Here is a 20,653-nt window from a genome sequence, read left to right on the forward strand (position 1 = left end):
TGGCTCAGTGGTTGGGCGTCTGCCTTCCACCCAGAGCGTGATCTGCAGTCCTGGGATCAAGTCCCACATCGGGCTCCCTGCATGGAGCCTGCTTCTCCCTCTGCCTCTGTCTCTGCCTCTTTCTCTCTGTGTTTCTCATGAATAAATAAATAAAAGCTTAAAAAAAAAACAAAACTTTTTCCCCAGATTTTACCATGTGCTTTTTTATATTATCTTTTCTAGAGATTCTAATACGCTGTGTTGAAAATCACTTATCTGATGTCTGTCTCTCTAAGTAAAAAAGATAGTCCCTCCATGTGCTCACTGAAATATTTCAGCTAAACTTTATGGGGTTTTTATTTCAGGATGAATTTACAGGAATTGAGCCCTTGAGTGAGGATGCTATTATCACAGGTTTCAGGAATGTAACTATATGTCCTAACCCAGAAGACACCTGTGACTTCGCTAGAGCAGCTCGTTTTGTATCCACTCCTTTTCATGAGATAATGTCCTTGAAGGATCTCCCTTCTGATCCTGAGAGACTGCTGCAGGAGGAGGATCTAGATGTGAAGATCTCTGAGGACCAGCAGACTGCTTATGGCACCATCTACAATCCAGCTCTCAGCATCAAGAAACTCAGGTGATTGATTGTAGGTTGCATAAACCAGATTGAGTGATCTCGTATTCTGTGCGTGCTTGTCAGTTAGAGTGATCATTTATCAAGCTCTCACTAACTGCCAGATACTGTGTTAAGTGCTTTACATGACAGTAGGACTCCCCCTGATAAAGTGGTGGTGGGCTTTGGTAATTGATTTGAATATGAGGGTTAGAATAAGTAAATTTTGATGGTTCTGAGACTGAAAGCCCCAGGAGGATTCTGATGTCTTTGAGAAAACTTGGCAAAGTATACCTACCTAATGGAGAGACAGGAAGCATTTTGTTTTTCCTTTAATATTAAGTTCTAAATAATGGGAGAATAGCTTGACACTAACTTTAGATAGGCAACTGGAAATGTACTTTTTAAAAAGTATCTTTTAGGGGCACCTGGGTGGCTCAGTTGGTTAAGCATCGGACTCTTGATTGCGGCTCAGGTCATGATCTCAGGGTTGTGAGATTAAGCCCTGCGTTGGGCTCTGTGCTTAGTGTAGAGTCTACCTGAGATTCTCTCTCTCCCTCTGCCCCTCTTCCTGTTCTTGCTGTCTCTCTCTCTCTCTCTCAAATAAATAAATAAATAAATAAATATTTTTTTTTAAAGTATCTTTTAATGGAGAGGTGGAAATGAATAAAGAATGGTATAGGGATCCCTGGGTGGCGCAGCGGTTTGGCGCCTGCCTTTGGCCCAGGGCGCGATTCTGGAGACCCAGGATCAAATCCCACGTCGGGCTCCCGGTGCATGGAGCCTGCTTCTCCCTCTGCTATGTCTCTGCCTCTCTCTCTCTCTCTCTCTGTGACTATCATAAATAAATAAAAATTTTTTAAAAAATTAAAAAAAAAAAAAAAGAATGGTATGAAGGGGGATGCCTGGGTGGCTCAGTGGTTGAGCGTCTGCCTTTGGCTCAGGTTGTGATCCTAGTCTGGGGATCAAGTCCCACATTGGGCTCCCCACAGGGAGCCTGCTTCTCCCTCTGCCTGTGTCTGCGTCTCTCTGTGTGTCTCTCATGAATTTAAAAAAAAAAAGAAAAAAAATGGTATGGAGGAATGGCATAGAGAGTCAAAGACTAAGCCTTATGATCTATCTATCTATTTATCTATCTTTCTTATTTATTTATTTATTTATTTAAGACTTATTTATTCATGAGAGACACAGAGAGGCAGAGACACAGGCAGAGGGAGAAGCAGACTCCCTGCAGGGAGCCCGATATGGAACTTGATCCCAAGACCCCGGGATCATGACCTGAGCCAAAGGCAGACGCTTAACCACTGAGCTACCCAGGTGCCCTGATCTATCTATATTTAAAAGTTAGCTAATTTAAACAAACAATTTTGGTTTTAGTAATATTCTTTAATTTGCCAATTTGTGCTTTTAAAACTACATTTTCAAATTGTTGTCCAACAAACTTTCTATCACCTTTGCTAGCATGTATTCACCTTGAGTGATTTGGGTTTCCCTTTATTTTTGAAAAAAATTTGTTTTTAAGATTTTATCCATCCATTTGACATAGCAAGAGAGCATAAGCAGGGGGAGCGGCAGGGAGAGGGAGAAGCAGACTCCCTGCTGGGCAGGGAGCCCGATGCAGGGTTTGGTCCCTGAACCCCAGGATCATGACCCGAGCAGAAGGCAGATGCTTAACCAACTGAGCCATCCAGGCGTCCCAACCTTTTCTTAATAAAAAAAAGTCTATAGAAGAGATAAACAAGAAACAAGTATCTTAGTGTTTCTCAGTAGTTTAGAATAGACGTAGATTAGGCATTTGCTGTAGATTAGATAAATAAAGCATAATTTAGAAAATCTAATGCTGAGCATTGCTTATCAACCAGGGTGGATAAAGTCATCTAAATTCTGATTATGAATCTGTATTTCAGGAAAATAATGGACTTTGAAAATTAGACTAATGAATATTAAATAAAATAACAAAGGTAAGGTCATATCTATTCTCCCTATGAGGACTGACTCATTTGTGGTTCTTTCAGCCCAATTATTGAAGACAGCCGTGAAGCCACACACTCCTCAGGGTTCTCTGGGTCTTCTGCCTCAGTTACAAGTTCTTCCTCCATCAAATGTCTTCAAATTCCTGAAAAACTGGAGCTTACTAATGAAACTTCAGGTAACTTCCTGCATACCACTTGTAAGCAAACCTCTACCATGTCTAGTGAACACTTACTTATCTCAGCAAACTGAGCTATATGTTTTTCTCTGTAGAAAAGTTGCCATAAATTGTGAAATTTCTAGAATGAATCAGTATTAAGTGAACACATAAAGACCTGAGTTAGATGAGTGGTGTTAGGTTAGCTCTGTTGATTGTGCAAATACTGTGTTTTTTCTTCTCCCTTTTATAACACCCATATTAGGGTTTGTGGGTAATGGGTTTTGTTTTTCAACCTTTTCCCCCTCAGCAGACAACCCTACTCAGTCACCTTGGTGTCCACAGTATCGCAGACAACTACTAAACTCTCTCTTGGAGCTGAGGGCCTCTGCAGAGTTTTTTATAGAAGATAAACCAATGCCTAATTTGGAAATAGAAAAGGAAATTGAATTGAGTAAGTATCAATTGAACACACGGTGTTTTTTTATAGGACAGAATACAAGTTAAGTGATTATTTGTACTTGAGCTTAATTCTTGAGCACAGTAAATATTTTTAGATTATAAGAAACAGCATTATAGGGTCACCTGGCTGGCTCAGTCAGTAGAGCATGTGACTCTTGATCTCAGGGTTGTAAGTTTGAACCCCACATTAGGAGTAGAGTTTACTTAATTAAAACAAAAAACAAACTCAGTATAAAAAAAAGGAAGAAAAGTATATTCTCAGTATAAGAAAAGGAAGAAAGAAACAGCATTATAAAAAAAAAAAAAAAGAAACAGCATTACAGAGATTGACACAGTAAGTTCATGTCCCAGTAACAATATGGATTCTGTCTTCCCCTCTTTAACTTTTAACAAATGATTTTGAAAAGTATTGTAACTGGCTGCTGATTGGCAAATATAAAGTACTATTAGCCCTTAAACCGGGAAGTAAAAGCTAAGGCGCTATACATACTCAGTGATTTTTATTTTATTTATTTATATTTATTTATTTATTTTTTCATACTCAGTGATTTTTAAGTCGAATCAAACCTTCTTTACAGGTAATGAAGATTATTGCATTAAACAATACCTAATATGTGAAGATTACAAGTTATTCTGGGTGACACCAAGAAACTCTGCAGAGTTAACCATAATAAAGGTGGGACTGATTCTTTGTCATTTCAATTACCTTGTAAAAAAAATAATGTGGGTTGAAGCCGTAACCATGCCCCGTGGTACTGCCAAATCCTATGAATAGTCCGTAAGTTTCCTGATGGAAAAGTCGGTAAGACATAAAAAAAATCACTCAGCATATGTGCCAGGATCAGATATCAAAAATGAGAGGCAGTTGTGTAAATCTCCTCTTTTTTCCAAACTAAATATTCTATCCATTCTGTCTTTTTTGAGGAAATATCCTGAAATTTTCTGGCCTGCTCCAATCTGGACAAATTATATTCTGGGCTTGACATTGACACACACACACAGTATGACTTTGACATTAACATTCACCATTATCCTAGAGAATCACATTACCTCTTTTTTATATTGGATGCCCTGTAATATTGGCTCCCATTTTTATTTCTTTTTCTTTTTTTTTTTTTTTTAAGATTTTATTTATTTATTTATTCATAAGAGACAGAGAGAGAGACAGAGACACAGGCAGAGGGAGAAGCACGCTCCATGCTGGAGCCCGAGGCGGGACTCGATCCCAGGATCACGCCCTGGGCTGAAGGTGGCACTAAACAACTGAGCCACCCGGGCTGCCCCATTTTTATTTCTTTTTTGGTTTAAATCTCCTGAGAAAAGGATGCATGGAACATAAATTTGAAAACTTTCATGTCAGAAAATTTTTTATCCCTCATCTTTACTTGATTGGTAGTTTGGCTGGATATTAGAATTCTAGATTCAAAACTTTTCTTCCTTAGAATTTTTTTTTTTAAGATTTTATTTATTTATTCATGAGAGACACACACAGCGAGAGAAAGAGAGGCAGAGACACAAGGCAGAAGGAGAAGCAGGCTCCATGCAGGGAGCCTGACGTGGGACTCTATCCCGGGTCTCTAGGATCACGCCCTGGGCCGAAGGCGGTGCTAAACCGCTGAGCCATCTGGGCTGCCTCAGAATTTTCTTCTTTATGACATTTTGCTCTTCATTTCAAAGATGAAATGTTCTTTATTTCTCTGAGTATATTTATGATGTTTTAAATATTTTTCTCCTTGCATATCTGTTTCCTTTTGTCTGTTTTGAACTGTTTTCTTCAAGTCTTTGACACTCTATTCATATTTAAGTGTGGGACTCTGAAAGCTAATTGAAAGCTCTGTGTATATAGGACCTTGACAGCTGTTGGGCCTCACTGTAAGAAGATCTTGCTTGGCCATTCAATAAAATGCTTAAATCCTTGAGGTCTTTTTCTTTGACCTAATCAGATCCTTCAGAGAAAACTTCTAATATCCTGCCTGGAGCTTGTAATCCTGGCTACTAGCTTCTGAAAGCTGAATGGGAAAATTAGTCTGGAGAGTGTGTGGGCTGACAGGTACATCTTAGCATTTAATTCCCCCTGCCCTCTTAACAGTGTCTAGTGACCTCTAGCCCAGAGCTCTCCTGTGTTATGCTCTCTAGGGGTAAACTTTTGGTTTACAGGAGAGGCAGTTATTAGGCTGGGCTTTAGGAGTAGCAGGGGAATGTGTGTTTAACTTCCTCATTAATAGAGTTCAACCACACCTGTGTTCGCTCCATCTCTACCCTTACTTCTCTAGGTATTTGGTGCCATCAGTTTTATACTGTGGGGAGATGATCCTGTAGCATAAATTTGGTTGTTCTCAGCTTTCTCCACTGCTAGAATCAGCTTTCCTCGAGTCTAAGTGGATTGTTAACTCTTACTGTCCTCTTTTCAGCTTCTGGAATTTGTTGCTGCTGTGTTTTTTATTAGAGAATTATGACTTTTAAAACATTCCTTTACTATTATTTCTGTTGGGGTATCACAAAGGCTAGAGGGAATGTTTTTAATCTATCAACCATAACCAGAGATTCTAATAGCTCTTATTTTTTAAAATTTCTTACAGGTATCATCTGAACCTGTCCCATGGGACTTTTATATCAACTTCAAGTTAAAGGAACGTTTAAAGGAGGAATATGATCATTTGTGCAGCTGTTACCAATACCAAGATGGTTGTATTGTTTGGCACCAATATATAAACTGCTTCACGCTTCAGGTTTGAATAATATGAAGGCATATCATTTAAAGTCCTTAAGTAGAGATTTGTGCTCCATTTAGCAAAGGAAGTTAGTGCAAAATTCCTGTTAATCTTCTAGAAATAGACCAATTAAACTATAAACTAAAAACATTGATCATTTTCCTTTCCCAAGTTGTTTTGATCAAAAACTTTTAACTTATTATGTCAATTGTCTTTTCTTTTTTTTTAAAGATTTATTTATTTACATAATCTCTACACACGATATGGGGCTCAAACTCATGACCCTGAGACCAAGAGTCACACACTCTACTGACTGAGCCAGCTGGGCACCCCTATTATGTCAATTTCAAACATAGACAAAAACCAGAATTATCCAATGACCTGCTCATTTAACTATGATCATTATCAGCTCATGGCCACTCTTATTTTAAATTCCTGGTGTGATAATTCCAATATTCTTTCTATGTTTGGTTTTGATACTTGCTCTATGTCTTCCAAATTATATTTTTGCCTTTTAGTGTGTCGTATAATTTTTCTTTACTTTTTTATTTTTTTAAGATTTGTCTATTTCAGAGAGAGCACACCAAGGAGAGGGAGGAGCAGAGGGGGAGGAAGTAGAACAGACTCCATGCTGAGCACAGAGTCCAACTCAGGGCTTGATCCTAAGACCCTGAGATCATGACCCCAGCCAAAGCCAAGAGTTGGTCGCTCAACTGACTGAGCTACCCAGGAACCCCTGGAATGTTCTTAAGAAAGTTTTGTTGGGATCCCTGGGTGGCGCAGCGGTTTAGCGCCTGCCTTTGGCCCAGGGCCCGATCCTGGAGACCCGGGATCGAATCCCACGTCAGGCTCCCGGTGCATGGAGCCTGCTTCTCCCTCTGCCTATGTCTCTGCCTCTCTCTCTCTCTCTCTCTGTGTGTGACTATCATAAATAAATGGAAAAAAAAATTAAAAAAAAAAAAGTTTTGTTGAGGGAGGTGGGTGGGGGATGGGGTAACTGGGTGACAGGCACTAAGGAGGGCACTTGATGAGATGAGTGCTAGGTGTTACACTATATATTGGCAAATTGAATTTAAATATTTTTTTTAGAAAAGGTTTGTTGCATATTTTGATGGTAATATAAAATCTCTAAAATGGTTGGAATGAGGGTATTTTGAAACTGCCATTTATAGAGCACCTATTATGGGCCTAGCTAATCCTTGAAGTTCTAAATCCATTATTTCATTAAATCCTTATAGTCTTATAGGAGAGCAATGTTGTTAGAAATGGGACAAAGACCCAACCTATGAAAGAGCCCACATCCTGGTAGAGAACAACGAGGAGTACAAAGCAGCAGATGGCAAGGTACTGAGTGTAAGTACAGTCACCCCAACTTAAGAAATAGTGAATTTTCTGTCCTTTTGTTTCCAGGATCTTCTTCAACACGGTGAACTTATTACCCATGAAATAATAGTGTTGGTTATTTATAACCTTTTGACAATAGTGGAGAAATTACACAGAGCAGAAATAGTCCATGGTGACTTGAGTCCAAGGAGTCTGATTCTTAGAAACGGGTTGGTCCTTTTCATTCTCTTATAATTCTGTCAACTTTCTCTTAAAATATGAATAGTTTCCATTTTCTTTTGCCTCTTGTTAAATATCATATTGAGGAACACTGTATGTTAAAGTATTTGCTATATAAAAGTCAGTAATCAAGGGGAATAGTTTAAAAGAATTTTAAAAAATACGTTGAGGAAATAGAAAAAAAACTAACCACTCTGAGTATTGTGATGATTCCTGGCAAGAAGAGATATAAAATATGAATATTTGGAGGAATGTGAAGTAGAATGTGTAGTCTTTCTTTGAGTGGGGCTAGTGCAGATTTAGTGAGGTTCTAGCAATATGGAGGCACTACTCAGTTTAAAAACTGAAGTCAGGCCAAATTGAAGTAACTGCTGAGAGAAGTGGCTAAACCAGAGAGCAAATGCACACTATGCCAAGGAAAGTGGCTTAGTGTTCAAATTAAACTCAGTTTAGCTGTCAGATTCAAGGGGTGAACACAGGAGCAGGAAATACATAGTTTTATGATGGCCACAAATGTTATATTTTGTGCTAAGGAAAAATGGGAGCAATTGTAAATTTTAAAGAAAATATATCATTCTGTGCTGTATGTGATGGGATTAGTCAAAACCTATATTTAAAATCATGGCATCTATCACTGATACTAATCAAGGATTTGAGGGAACTGAGGAAAGCAGAGACAAAAGGAAAACAAAAATAATTCATTCTTTTCTCACATAAAGTTATATGTTTGTTTTTATTATTTTTTTAATTTTTTAAAAGATTTATGTATTTATTTATTCATGATAGACACAGAGAGAGAGAGAGAGAGGCAGACATAGGCAGAGGGAGAAGCAGGCTTCATGCAGGGAGCCTGACATGGGACTCGATCTTGGGTCTCCCGGATCACGCCCTGGGCTGAAGTCGGCACTAAACTGCTGAGCCACCTGGGCTGTTCTTTTTTTTTTGTTTTTTGTTTTTCAATTTAAATTCAGTTAGTTAACATTGTATTATTTATTTCAGAGGTGAGGTCAGTGATTCACTGATCTTATATAATACCCAGTGCTCATTACATCACCTGCCCTCCATTATATGTCTCTTTGGAGAGTAGCTTTATCATATGGAATAGATAAACCCAAGGAAAATATAATTTTTTTTTTATTTATGATAGTCACAGAGAGAGAGAGAGAGAGAGGCAGAGACACAGGCAGAGGGATAGGCAGGTTCCATGCACCGAGAGCCCGACGTGGGACTCGATCCCGGGTCTCCAGGATCGCGCCCTGGGCCAAAGGCAGGCGCCAAACCGCTGCGCCACCCAGGGATCCCGGAAAATATAATTAATAGTGAATTAGTATTACTAGGTTTTCTTTTGTTTGTTTTGGGGAGGTTAGTAAATAACAGTTGGAATTATAACTAAGAGTAAGAGATAATATGGTGTTAGTTTAATAAAAACAGAATAGTGTACAGTATAGGTGGCAGCTTTCTCAAAAACAAGCGTATGTTGTTTCAGTTAAACTCTGAGAAAGAGGAATCTGAATGACACTTGGAAAGCCTAATCTATCGTAGTGAACAGGAAAGGCTATGACTGTAAAAGCTTAAATTTCTTCCATAATTCTCATCAGTGTGTAAATCATTGCTACTGTGTTAATGTGTCTAGGCTTAGACTCTACTTCCAGTACTTATTTTCTATAAAAAATATAATATGATAAATGTTCTGTGGTGGCTATACATAATGGTTTAGATTGTGTCACTAGACTAATCTCAACATTCCCCACTTAGGTGGACACTGCCACTGCTCTTACAGGAGCATTTTCATAGCTGACCACTGGAGGGAGCTGTTGGCATAGCTAAGACACACCTGCAGTCTTTTTTTGTTGTTTTTTCTCTTTCTTTTTTTTTTTTTTTAAAGAGCGGCTCTGCAGCTTCTTTCATGGCCTATTTTTATTATCTCTTTCTCTTAAACCTGGGCTTAGAATCTACGATCTCTATGATTATAATAAGAACGATCAAGCTTTGAAGATAGTGGACTTTTCCTACAGTGTCGACCTTAGGGCGCAGCTAGATGTTTTTATCCTCAGCGGCTTTCGGACTGTACAAATCCTGGAAGGACAAAAGATCCTGGCCAACTGTTCTTCTCCCTACCAGGTAAGTGTAAAACCAGCATGAGCAAATATGGAGAGGGTTTCTTAATCTCTCTCTCATATGGATAAGCCTCGAAAGCTGGTATTTACTGATAATTGTCTCCCCTGGAATAGATGACCTAGTTTTCAAATATCACCAAGTCAAGCAAAATGTACTACCATTTTTCTGTCACAACATTGAAGACTATACACATACACGTGTGGACACGTGGCTAACTCAGTAACCTAAGTGTCAGGGCCATTTCTGTCACTAATCTGTGTGGTCTTTTATAAGTAATTTTCTGTAATCTTTGCAAAATAAGGATAACAATCTGCTCTGTGTATATCAGATTTGTGAGGATTAAATGAAATAATGTATATAAAAGATATTACAAGTGTAAAGTGCTTTATATGGTAGCATTATATACAAAATCCCTTCTGACTCATCTCTGGACATTTGGCATTTGCTGATTGAATATGTAGCATGAACTTGAACTGGCCATGTGGACCATGTAGATCACAGGTAGAGTCCATGTACATTTAGTAGGTCTACAAATTTGAATTTGACAGGTCAGATATTTTTGTTCTTCAGGATAATTTTGTTCACATCTTTAGGTGATGTGAACCTAATCTTTTAGGTTCTTAAGGGTACTTCCGAGAGTTAGTTTTATTGATCACTTCTTTAGGGAGCTTCTCCTTTTACGTTCTTTTGTTCTTAAGGATACTTCTGAGAGTTAGTTCTATTGATCACTGCTTTAGGGAGCTTCTCCTTTTATGTTAGGGTAGGGAACAGTCTATTAAAATGTATGTTAAAATAAACTTAGATAATCTAATAACTTTCAACTTTCTACATAAATAAATTGCCATGATAGTAACAGAGGTTTATTTTAGCTGATGGTGCTTTTTGTGATTTCAGGTAGATCTGTTTGGTATAGCAGATTTAGCACATTTACTGTTGTTCAAGGAACATCTACAGGTCTTCTGGGATGGGTCCCTCTGGAGACTTAGCCAAAATCTTTCTGAGTAAGTATTGGTGATTCCAGGGTCTTTGCCTGTCCAGATAATTTTCTTTTTCTCTTGAGTGCCCTCTACTTGGGCAGCCTTAGTTTTCTTAGTCCAGATGCCATGATTCCATTGATTTCAATGGTTTTCATCAGAGCATCAATGGAGCAGCTAGTGCAGAACAAAGGAATTGCTAATTAAAAATAAGAATTAAACTACTCAGACTCCAGGACAACATTCTGTACCTAGATGTGTCATATTGACTGTAACTATAGTATGGAAGCCTCTCATTCTAGAAGTGTTAATAGGACCATTTGTACAAATAATTTTATAATCAATTGATAGTAGTCTTCTTTTTAATATTTTATTTATTTATTCATGAGAGAGAGAGAGGCAGAGACACAGGCAGAAGGAGAAGCAGGCTCCATGCAGGGAGCCTGACATGGGACTCTCGATCCTGGGACTCTAGGACCATGCCCTGGGCCAAAGGCAGGCGCTAAACCACTGAGCCACCCAGGGATCCCAATTGATAGTAGTCTTATACCTCTTTTTAATAGCTATTGTTATCAAAGTTAATAAGCATCTCTTGAATAAAATTAAAATTTCAAAATTATATACTAATTTTAGGCTATTTATTTAATGAATGGATAGAACCAAAGCAGAGAACTGAATCTCCTTGGAGAAGTAAATGCTGTCTTAATAAGGCTGCTTGGTCTCAGAACCTTAGAATTCCCTCAAGCCTACTCATAAAACTTATTAAATATCCCATGTGCCACTTTAGCTTATCATAGCTAGAATAAGCTTACCACTCTATCACTTACCAGTATATTCTTTGGCTTGAAGAAAAAAAAACCACTGTTGAGAATTTAACACCCTTTCTCTATTCCCCCTACTTCCAACAAATGAATTATATTTTTTCTTTATTTAATTCAGAGTTTGGCCAGTCTTATTTTTCTCTAAAACATACTTTAAAAATAGGCTTTAGGGACGCCTGGGCGGCTCAGTGGTCAAGCATCTGCCTTCGGCTCAGGTCATGATTCCAGAGTCCCGGGATCAAGTTCTGCATCGGGCTCCCTGCATGGAACCTGCTTCTCCCTCTGCCTGTGTTTCTGCCTCTCTCTCTCTCTCTCTCTCTCTGTATCTCTCATGAATAGATAAATAAAAATTTTTTAAAAAATAAGAAATACGCTTGAAATATAATGTAAGACCTATAGGATAAATTCAGGTATCTCCAGGTGGTTATGGTCCTAGGTGGGTCTAACCCAAACAGAAACAGGTAAGGTCACTGGGGTTCCCTAACAACCCTGCCTTAAACAATAATAGAAGCTTCTCTGGTTAAAAAAAAAAATTTAAAGTTAAACATTGTAGACTTAAGCAGTAGTTACTTCAGTCAAGCTTAGGATCCTTGGAGTATTATGAAGATGATAAAACTCTGGACAGGAGGAAAATAACTGCACTCTAATGACCTAGACATTAGGAAAGTTAGAGGAGGGGAAGAAAATTCGCTTTTCTTCTTTTTGTAGAGCAGTGCTGCATCTTAGCACACAGCGGAAATTTATAGATTCAGATCAGAGATTGTCTCTTTCCATGCATTGTATTAATGGCTTTCCCCACTCCAGAGGTGTCTCTCTCTCTCTTTCTCTTTTTTTTTTTTTTGTTGTTGTTGTTGTTGTTGTTGTTCTACCCTGGCTTTGAAAGCACTACTTGAATGAACTTTAACCTTAGAGTTCTAGGTATTACCTTAAATCATTTAGTGCATAAATGTATCTCCAATTTAAATACAGAATTCTTTTTTATGTTTAATTTTGATGGAAATGGTTTTATATATTTTTAGGCTAAAAGATGGTGAATTGTGGAATAAACTCTTTGTGCGGATTCTGAATGCCAGTGATGAGTCCACAGTGTCTGTTCTGAGGGAACTTGGAACAGCAATGAGTGGGGTGTTTGACACCACATTCCAAAATCACCTGAACAAAGCCTTATGGAAGGTAGGGAAGTTAATCAGTCCTGGGGCTTTGCTCTTCCAGCAGGAAGGGCAAACAGATCTCTCACAGATTCCTACCTAAAACTGATGGTTGTATTGTGGAGCACTGGACCTGTGTATGCTATAATTTAATTCAGGACATGTTTAGATACAGTACCAATACATTTCTACTTTTTACTAAAGGAATATTTCTAGGTAACTGGCATTTTCTACATAGCACTGTGCCTTATCTAACTAACAAGAACTGTTTTATTCTCAGTGGACTCTATATGAATGGGTACCTTGTTGTCTTTTAATACATTTATCTCCACTTTTTCCTGTACATTTTTCTTTTGTAATTTTGGACATGTACCCTTATGATCATTATGTATTTTTAAGTAATAAAATAGTATTTGTTAAATTTGTGCTTCTAACATCTCATGTACTTTTTGTCAACTAAGATAATAAACGGCCTGATTTCACAGACAGGAGCTTTTTACCGTGGAATTATATATTTACTAGGCATCGAACTGCCATGATAGAATCATAACAAGTCAAAATAGCCAACCATTCCTCACCTTCCATTTAAGTGGCCTGGATTTAAAAGTAGATAAAATGATTTTTACAAGGCCAAATTTTCTTAAATTTCAAGTGGCAACATTGTTTTGATTCTATTTTTGTTTTCATTTTTTTATCCACCAAACCTTTTGGTCTATTTATATAATCTCGTGGTGCTGTGGCTACTAGGTCTCTTGATTAGGACCGTGGCTGTTAGGAAGAAAAAGGTTTTGAATGGAGTCTAGCAACCTTTCAGAAATGGAACAATCACCATTCTGTTACCTACAGAATGACTTGGTGAGGTGAGCATTAATGAAGGAATGGAAGGAAATTTTGTTGATTGGAAGATTTGAAGAGCTAGAGGCCAGAATAAAAAGATAACTTAGAAGCATGTAATAGGGATCCCTGGGTGGCACAGCGGTTTGGCACCTGCCTTTGGCCCAGGGCATAACCTGGAGACCCGGGATCGAATCCCACGTCGGGCTCCCGGTGCATGGAGCCTGCTTCTCCCTCTGCCTGTGTCTCTGCCTCTCTCTCTCTGTGTGTGTGTGTGTGTGACTATCATAAATAAAAATTAAAAAAAAAAAAAAAGCATGTAATAATTGGGGAGAGGCTAGATCTAGATGAAGTATTGGACCCCCAAACAGAAACATGAATTATACCTGGCTTTGGGCATAGGGAAGAAAACTGGAAGATGGAGGCAATGATGATCTATTTCATATCTAAATATCAGAATTCTCAACTGTGCCTGCCTCCTTGCTGGTGCCTTTTTTTTTTTTTTTCTTTACTTTAGTTGTCACTGTTACTGCTCTAAGATTGCTGGAAAGCAGAAAATTCTAAGTATATCTCAACTAAAAATATTTAAGCATATATAGTTAGTTGAAGCACTGAAATATAACTTGAATCTGAAAGATAATCAACTTAGGAATTTTTGTTCTTAACCAAAATAAAACTTTTCAAACATTTTCATGTTTGCTTCTCATAGAACTGATGATGTAAAATTATATATCTGTATCTTCTATGTAACTAAGCCCTTCTTCCTCTCTGCTCTCCTCATTTCTCAATCCTTCCTCTGTTTTAACACATAAAATCATTAGTCTTAGGATGGACAGTAAATTTAGATTCTTTCTTAACATAGGCTTAACTACCATTTAGTGACTTCTTCAAGAACCTTGGCAGCAAAGCTGAAAAACCAAAGCTTTGTCTCCGAAAGTCCTCTCTGAGGGAAGGGAAAAGTATCTGAGGAAGTCCCTTTATTAGAGAACTTGCAATTGTTTTGCCACCTCTCCCTCCGTTTCCCCATCCCCTCCAACCCTGGCTCTTCTTTGTAGAGGGAAGAGAACAGTTAGGACCTATGATGTCTTCGTTCTCTCTTTGCCTGGTCATAAAACCATAAAGTGGGCACGTTCCCATTTCCCTTGTATTTTATACTTGTTTGTCTTGGAAGAAGGAAGCCTCTGTTTTTTGGCAGAAACTTCACATGGTTCTTATTTCTTGTTTCACTAAGACAAAAGTAGCATAACAATGGACCTAGTGGGGGAAACAGCTGAAAAGACAGGATTTCTATTTTTTGTTTGAAAAGACACCATAGAATATATAATGCCTTACCATTCACACAGTATGCATCCACTAAGCTTCTACCACTGTTAGAGCCCTCATCTTCCTGTGCTGGTTAACAAGAAACCTTCCACCCAATGCAAAGTGCTCTAACTGATGCCAAACCTGAATCTGGAAATAAAAAGGTTTTCCTGGGATCCCTGGGTGGCTCAGCGGTTGAGCGCCTGCCTTCAGCCCAGGGCATGATCCTGGAGACCTGGGATCAAGTCCCACATCAGGCTCCCTGCATGAAGCCTGCTTCTCTCGCTCTGCCTGTGTCTCTGCCTCTCTCTCTCTGTGTGTCTCTCATGAATAAATAAATAAAATCTTTAAAAAAAAAAAAAAAAAAGGTTTTCCTATAGCAGTAGGACTTTAGACTGTTAGTTGAGCTATTATCACAAGATAGATAAGAAAGCCTTCCAAATTGTTAGCACAGGGCTCTTTGCAATGACTCTTGAGGTAGTTTAAGCTAAAGCCTTTAAGCAAGGATACCAAAGAAAGGCTTCTTTTCTGTTGCATCGGAAAATAGGGAATTCTTCCTCCAACTGCACTAACTTTTTCTAACATGCCAAAATTTGCTCCGTCTGGCTCCTAAAATTAAGACTTCCCTAGTGAGGAAGATGTTTGTTGAGTTTTTGTTTTGTTTTGTCTTGTTTTTAGATTTGTATTTAAGAGAGAGAGAAAGCACAAGCAGGGGGGGGAATGGCAGAAGGAGAGGGAGAAGCAGGCTTCCCACTGAGCAAGGAACCCAACGCAGAGCTTGATCCCAGGACCCCGAGATCATGACCTGAGCTGAAGGCAGATGTTCAACCAACTGAGCCAGCCAGGTGCCCCAGGAAGATGTATTTTTTAAAAAATTTTTAATATAGCAAACTTCAACTTTAATGAGGTCCTTGCTTCCACCAAAGACAGAAGAAGCTATAAAGGTGGCATTTCAAATCAGTTTGGGAAAAACTGATGTTCAAACAGTGGGTTGGAGTTTGAACTCAGTCTTCAATGCCACCACTAGTGCATACCTTTGTGCAAATTAGAAAAATTCCTCTAGTGGATTCTGTACTTTCCTGTGCACTGTAGCCTTGCTGGATTTCAGCCCCCACTTAGCCTGTCAGCCTGGTTCCCTTGTGCAATGGATCCGTTGCACAGCCATATGCAGTAGTCTTGCCTGTTTCACTGCTTATCTGCAAAACCACTTTAGATAGATCAAAAATATTAATGTAAGAAAATGAAAATGTAAAATAGTAGGAACACCTGGGGAACACAGTCGGTTAAGCACCTGACTCTTGGTTTTGGCTCAGGTCATGATCTCAGGGTCGTGAGATAGAGCCTCCATTGAATACCAGACGCATGCAGTCAGCACAGAGTCTGCTTGAGAACGTGTCTCCCTCTCCCCTGCCCCTCCTGTTCGTTCTCTCTCTCTCTAAAATAAATACGTCTTTAAAATATATATATAAAATACTAGATGACTTTGTAATGTTCTGTTGTGATGTAAGAAACCAAGATAGAGGCAAGAAGATTATAATTTATTACTATAGTAGATAAAACCCAAAATCTATTATGGCTACCTATCCCTCCCTCCAAAAGAAAAAGTGAAACTAGGGAAAATTACTTGCAACATATATTTGCATCATCTTTCATTTGTGTCACCTCAGAGTCTCATAACTGATCTCGCTGCTTCCCCATCCACTTCCAGTCGTAACAGAACCCTTACTACAGCCTGTAAGATATTACTGGTCTGCCCTACCACTCCCTGACCTCTTCTCGGACTCTCCTTTTCCTCACTCACTCTTCCCTAGACTGTCTACTTCCTTGCTGCTCCCTAACCACACCAACTGGTTTCTCTCTTCATGGCTTTTTCGCTTGCCATTTCTTCTGCCTGTATCTTCATATAGATTACTCCCTTACTTTCCTTCAGGTATTCTCCTAAATCTCCACCTTACCAGAGAGAGAGGTCTTCTTCCCTGGCCGTTCTGTACACAACAGCATCCCCCGCCACACACACTGCTGTCACTCTTTACCCTGCTTTGTTTTTTCCAAAGCACCTGTCACAACCTTGTGTGTGTGTGTGTGTGATTTTTTTTTTTTTTTCTGTATCCCACTACTAGAATATAGCTTCCTTAAGGACAGGAATTTACTTTGTTTCCTGTTTTAACCCCAGTGTCTGAATGAGTAAAATATGACAAAGAACTATTTAACCCTAAAGTACAAACTCTTTAAAAATTTTTGAAAACAATAGAAATAGACAAAGGACATGAATAATCCACTAAAAACATTTTAATGGCCAATTTACCTGAGATGTTCACCCTTCATTCCTAATTAAATAAAATGTAAAATAAACCTGAAATTTTTATCATTCACATAGGAAATAGTTGAAAATTGTGTTTGTAACAGTGAGGGGAAGCAGGTACTCATATATTACTTATATTATTAGCTGGAGTGCAAATTGTACATTATTAGAAGGTGATTTGGCAGTATTTATTAAACTTAAATATTCTCTCCAGCTGAGAAATTTTTCTAAGAATTTATCTTAAAGAAACATTGGCACAGGTACTCAAAAGCACCATTTGTATTGTCGTCTTCCCTGCTTCCAAGGCTCTTTAGTCCCAAAGGGAAGATCAGTATGACAGACCCCAGGAAAACGAGAGTCCTGGAATCAGTGCAGAGGTGCCATCGGACCATTTTTGTAGACTACAGGGGTGCTGTGACACAGGTGCTGAGAGCCAGTCTTCCCATTTGGCACAAGCCCATAGAGATAGCAGAACGTACATTAGGCTTAAACTCCAGAAGTTTTTAGTTTAGGTTAAAAACAAAAAAGAAGCTGAAGAGAAAACCTTTGGGGACAGCAATAGGAGTGGGGAGAGACAACAATGAAGGCGTTTACTTTTCAATTTGTGCATTTCTGGACCTTTTGAATTTCCTGACCATGTCTATGGATTACTTTTTTCTCTTTTTTGTCTATTGTCTAAGAAATGATGGGCCATGGTTTTATGATCTTTCCTTTATATTAAAAAATAAAAAGCCTAATAACTTAGTTTTAGTTTTAAAACAATAAAACTTGTTTTATTTTTTCCCAAATGGAAAATTTGGGAAGCTTTATCATCCAAATGATCAAAGCAATATTAATTTGGAATTAAAATGAGAGACTGAAGGGCACCTGGGTGGATCAGTTGGGTGAGTGGCGGTCTTCAGCTCAGGTCATGATCCCAGGGTCCTGGGATTGACCTCCGAATTGGGTTCCCTGCTCAGTGTGGAGCCTGCTTCTCCCTTTCCCTCTGTACCTCCCCCCTGCTCAAGCTCGCTTGCTCTCTCTCTCTCTCCCTCCCTCCCTCCCTGTCTTTCTCATAAATCTTTTAAAAATATGAGAGAGGGCAAGACTGGGTGGCTCAGCGGCTTAGTGCCGGCTTTAGCCCAGGGCCTGATCCTAGAGACCCGGGATCGAGTCCCACATCAGGCTCCCTGCGTGGAGCCTGCTTCTCTCTCTCTCTCTCTCTCTGTGTCTCTCATAAATAAATAAATAAATAAATAAATAAATAAATAAATAAATAAAATGAAAATAATTTTAAATCATTGAAGATAATATATCTAAACTATCTTTATATGCTGAAATATCATATATATTCAAATGTTTTGTAATTTTCTATTTGATATATACATTCCAAAATTACCATCTTCCTTATAATTTCCTATGTCTGTGAACAACAGATTGAATTACATAAAACTTGATTTTTTCCAAAACAAAATAAGCATTTTATGGCTTTTGTATAAAAACTTGAGTTAAAAAAAAAAAAAAACTTGAGTTTTTACAAACTGACATTGTATGATTAAGAAAGGAACAGACAGACCATGATGAACTTAGGCTAAACTTCTACAAATCTATACCATTTTTTCTATCAAAGCCTACCACTACTGATAATCCTGCTTCTTAGAGGCTCCTTTGGCAGATTTCCAGCTGCTGAACAGTATTGTCCCATAAGTTCAAATTGGCCTCTCCATGGGAAAGGAGTGGTTGCTCAAACTGCTGGTTTTCAAATCCCTTGTGAACAAAGGATTATGTGTCTATTACTTTTATATACTTCCAGAGATTAACACATAGTTGTCAAAAATAAATCATGAATTAAAATGTTGGAAAATAATAGCTACAAGTTCGAGAACTAGTTACATTGGATCCTTGGTGAGGGGAGATAAAATCTATCCTAGGCTCTAGATGTGCATGGAATCATAACCTCACTTTCTAGTGTGTCACTTTATGTATGTTTCTGTAACCTTCTATTGTAATTGACTGCTGACCTTACATTGTGAAACACTTCATTGTCCTCTTTACTCCTTTCAAAATTAAATATTATTTCCACAAGTGCAGTTGTTCCATTGGAATGTGTGCTTCACATCCATTTGCAAGTTATGTAAATCAGTATATGCTGATTAATCTTACTGGCCTGGTCATGTGATGTATTTTTATTTAATTGCTTCAGTCCTGCAATTAGCAAAAAAGAATGGCATTTCATAAAAACAAATACCCATTCAAATCTGCGAACAAAAAGATGAATATATACATTCATTTGTTTGCTTATGCATTTTTTCAAACAAAATCTAAATATCTGGTAATATTAGAATAAAGTGATAAAAACATTGAAAAGGGGACACATGAAGCTTCAGTTAGATTGGCTCATTCAAGGAAATGAGATCGCTAAGGATAAACGTGTGTGTGGTACAGTGAGTCAAGGAATCCCAGCAAATCGAGGGGGTTAGACAAGCAGAAATAAGAGCGAGGCAGAGTAGATGAAAGTCAGCTAGCGTTGCTGGGAGATACCTTCCGTGTCCACTGGACTCCATCACTGAACAGAGGGAAGCCACTCCCACTTGCTGAGGACTCCCCTAGACAGGCACCTCCTAACATGTAGTATCCTAACATGTAGACCCGTGGTTGAGGTTCCATGGTATAGCCACTAGAGGCTGCCCTATAGCTCCTACTTGTACCATTTCCCTGCTGCAGTACTATTAGCTGCCTTGGACAGGCACGTGTACAGGCCTTACCTCTCTCACTCAGATGAGCTCTTTGGGACAAGATCTGTGGGGGGGTGGTTTATACCTTAGTTATAATTTGCACGTAGTGCTGATATTATTATAGGGGGTCAATTGCACAGGCCCAGGGCCTGCTAGAACCTTCTCAATATTGAGGTGGCTCCCTGCCTGTGGTGCCAACTCAAATACTAGTATGGTGGTTAGAAATGCTGCCTCTAGAGCTAGAACCCCTGAGCTTGAATCCTGGCTCTGTGGCACTGAACAAGTTACTTACCCTTTCTGAAATAGTGTCCTTTATAAAATGAGGATAGCGTGCTTGAGTGCCTATCTTACAGAATATTGTGAACTAAGGTTTTCAGTACAGATAACTTGCAGATACCTATGTTGATTTAGTTCTAACGTTACTTGAACAGTTTAAAATTCTCTGGAATCCTCTCAAGTACTTTGGGATCCTAGCTAGTTGATCACTACCTTTACTATCTTTTGAGTTAATTTATAATGTAACATGTAGCCAAATCTGTAACATGATAAAGGTAAGTGAAAGAAGCATGGTGTTCTATAATCTAAAGATAAGGAGGAAGGAGTTGTTTCTGTTGGAGGTGACCTTCAGGAAACCAAATCTTTGTCCTTAAGACAGTCTCAGGATTGGCCACGCACCAAGCTGTCAGGAAGGTCCGTCTGGTCCCCAGTCTTAGTCCACAAGGGCATTTCAGCCTGAAGGGTCTTCTCTGGCTTATGGCTTCTGCTGCTTCTGTGCCGTGTTCAAAGTACAGGAACCCTTAAAAGGCTACCTCTGGTCCGTTTGTTCTGATGCATCAGGCAGGATTGTGCTGCTCTCAGTTGTGGGCAATAGGATGCAGATTTCCTTCACCTCTAGCCACTGACAGATGTGGCTCACTCCCCTCCCCCTCTCCTCCACCAGGAGAAAGACTGTCCAGCTTAGGGAGCAGGGCCTATTCACCC

The 20,653-nt window shown here is 38.8% G+C and overlaps 1 protein-coding gene across 2 annotated transcripts in view; it reads left to right on the forward strand.

Annotated features, from left to right (window-relative positions):
• Nucleotides 1-12,941, forward strand: part of BUB1B (BUB1 mitotic checkpoint serine/threonine kinase B) — a 48,111-nt gene extending 35,170 nt beyond the window's left edge. Inside the window, exons 15-23 of one of the 2 annotated variants that reach the window (XM_077880593.1) lie at nt 345-619; nt 2,611-2,744; nt 3,034-3,177; nt 3,764-3,861; nt 5,765-5,914; nt 7,307-7,449; nt 9,409-9,580; nt 10,472-10,578; nt 12,392-12,941. In XM_077880593.1, coding sequence (XP_077736719.1) covers nt 345-619; nt 2,611-2,744; nt 3,034-3,177; nt 3,764-3,861; nt 5,765-5,914; nt 7,307-7,449; nt 9,409-9,580; nt 10,472-10,578; nt 12,392-12,623 — 1,455 coding nt within the window. In that variant the 3' untranslated portion in view covers nt 12,624-12,941. The remainder of the gene's footprint in view (nt 1-344; nt 620-2,610; nt 2,745-3,033; nt 3,178-3,763; nt 3,862-5,764; nt 5,915-7,306; nt 7,450-9,408; nt 9,581-10,471; nt 10,579-12,391) is intronic. The other variant, XM_077880595.1, reaches the window with a different exon arrangement.
• Nucleotides 12,942-20,653: the final 7,712 nt, after the last annotated feature.

Source organism: Canis aureus, chromosome 32 (assembly GCF_053574225.1).
Source record: "Canis aureus isolate CA01 chromosome 32, VMU_Caureus_v.1.0, whole genome shotgun sequence".
Taxonomy (NCBI): Eukaryota; Metazoa; Chordata; class Mammalia; order Carnivora; family Canidae; genus Canis; species Canis aureus.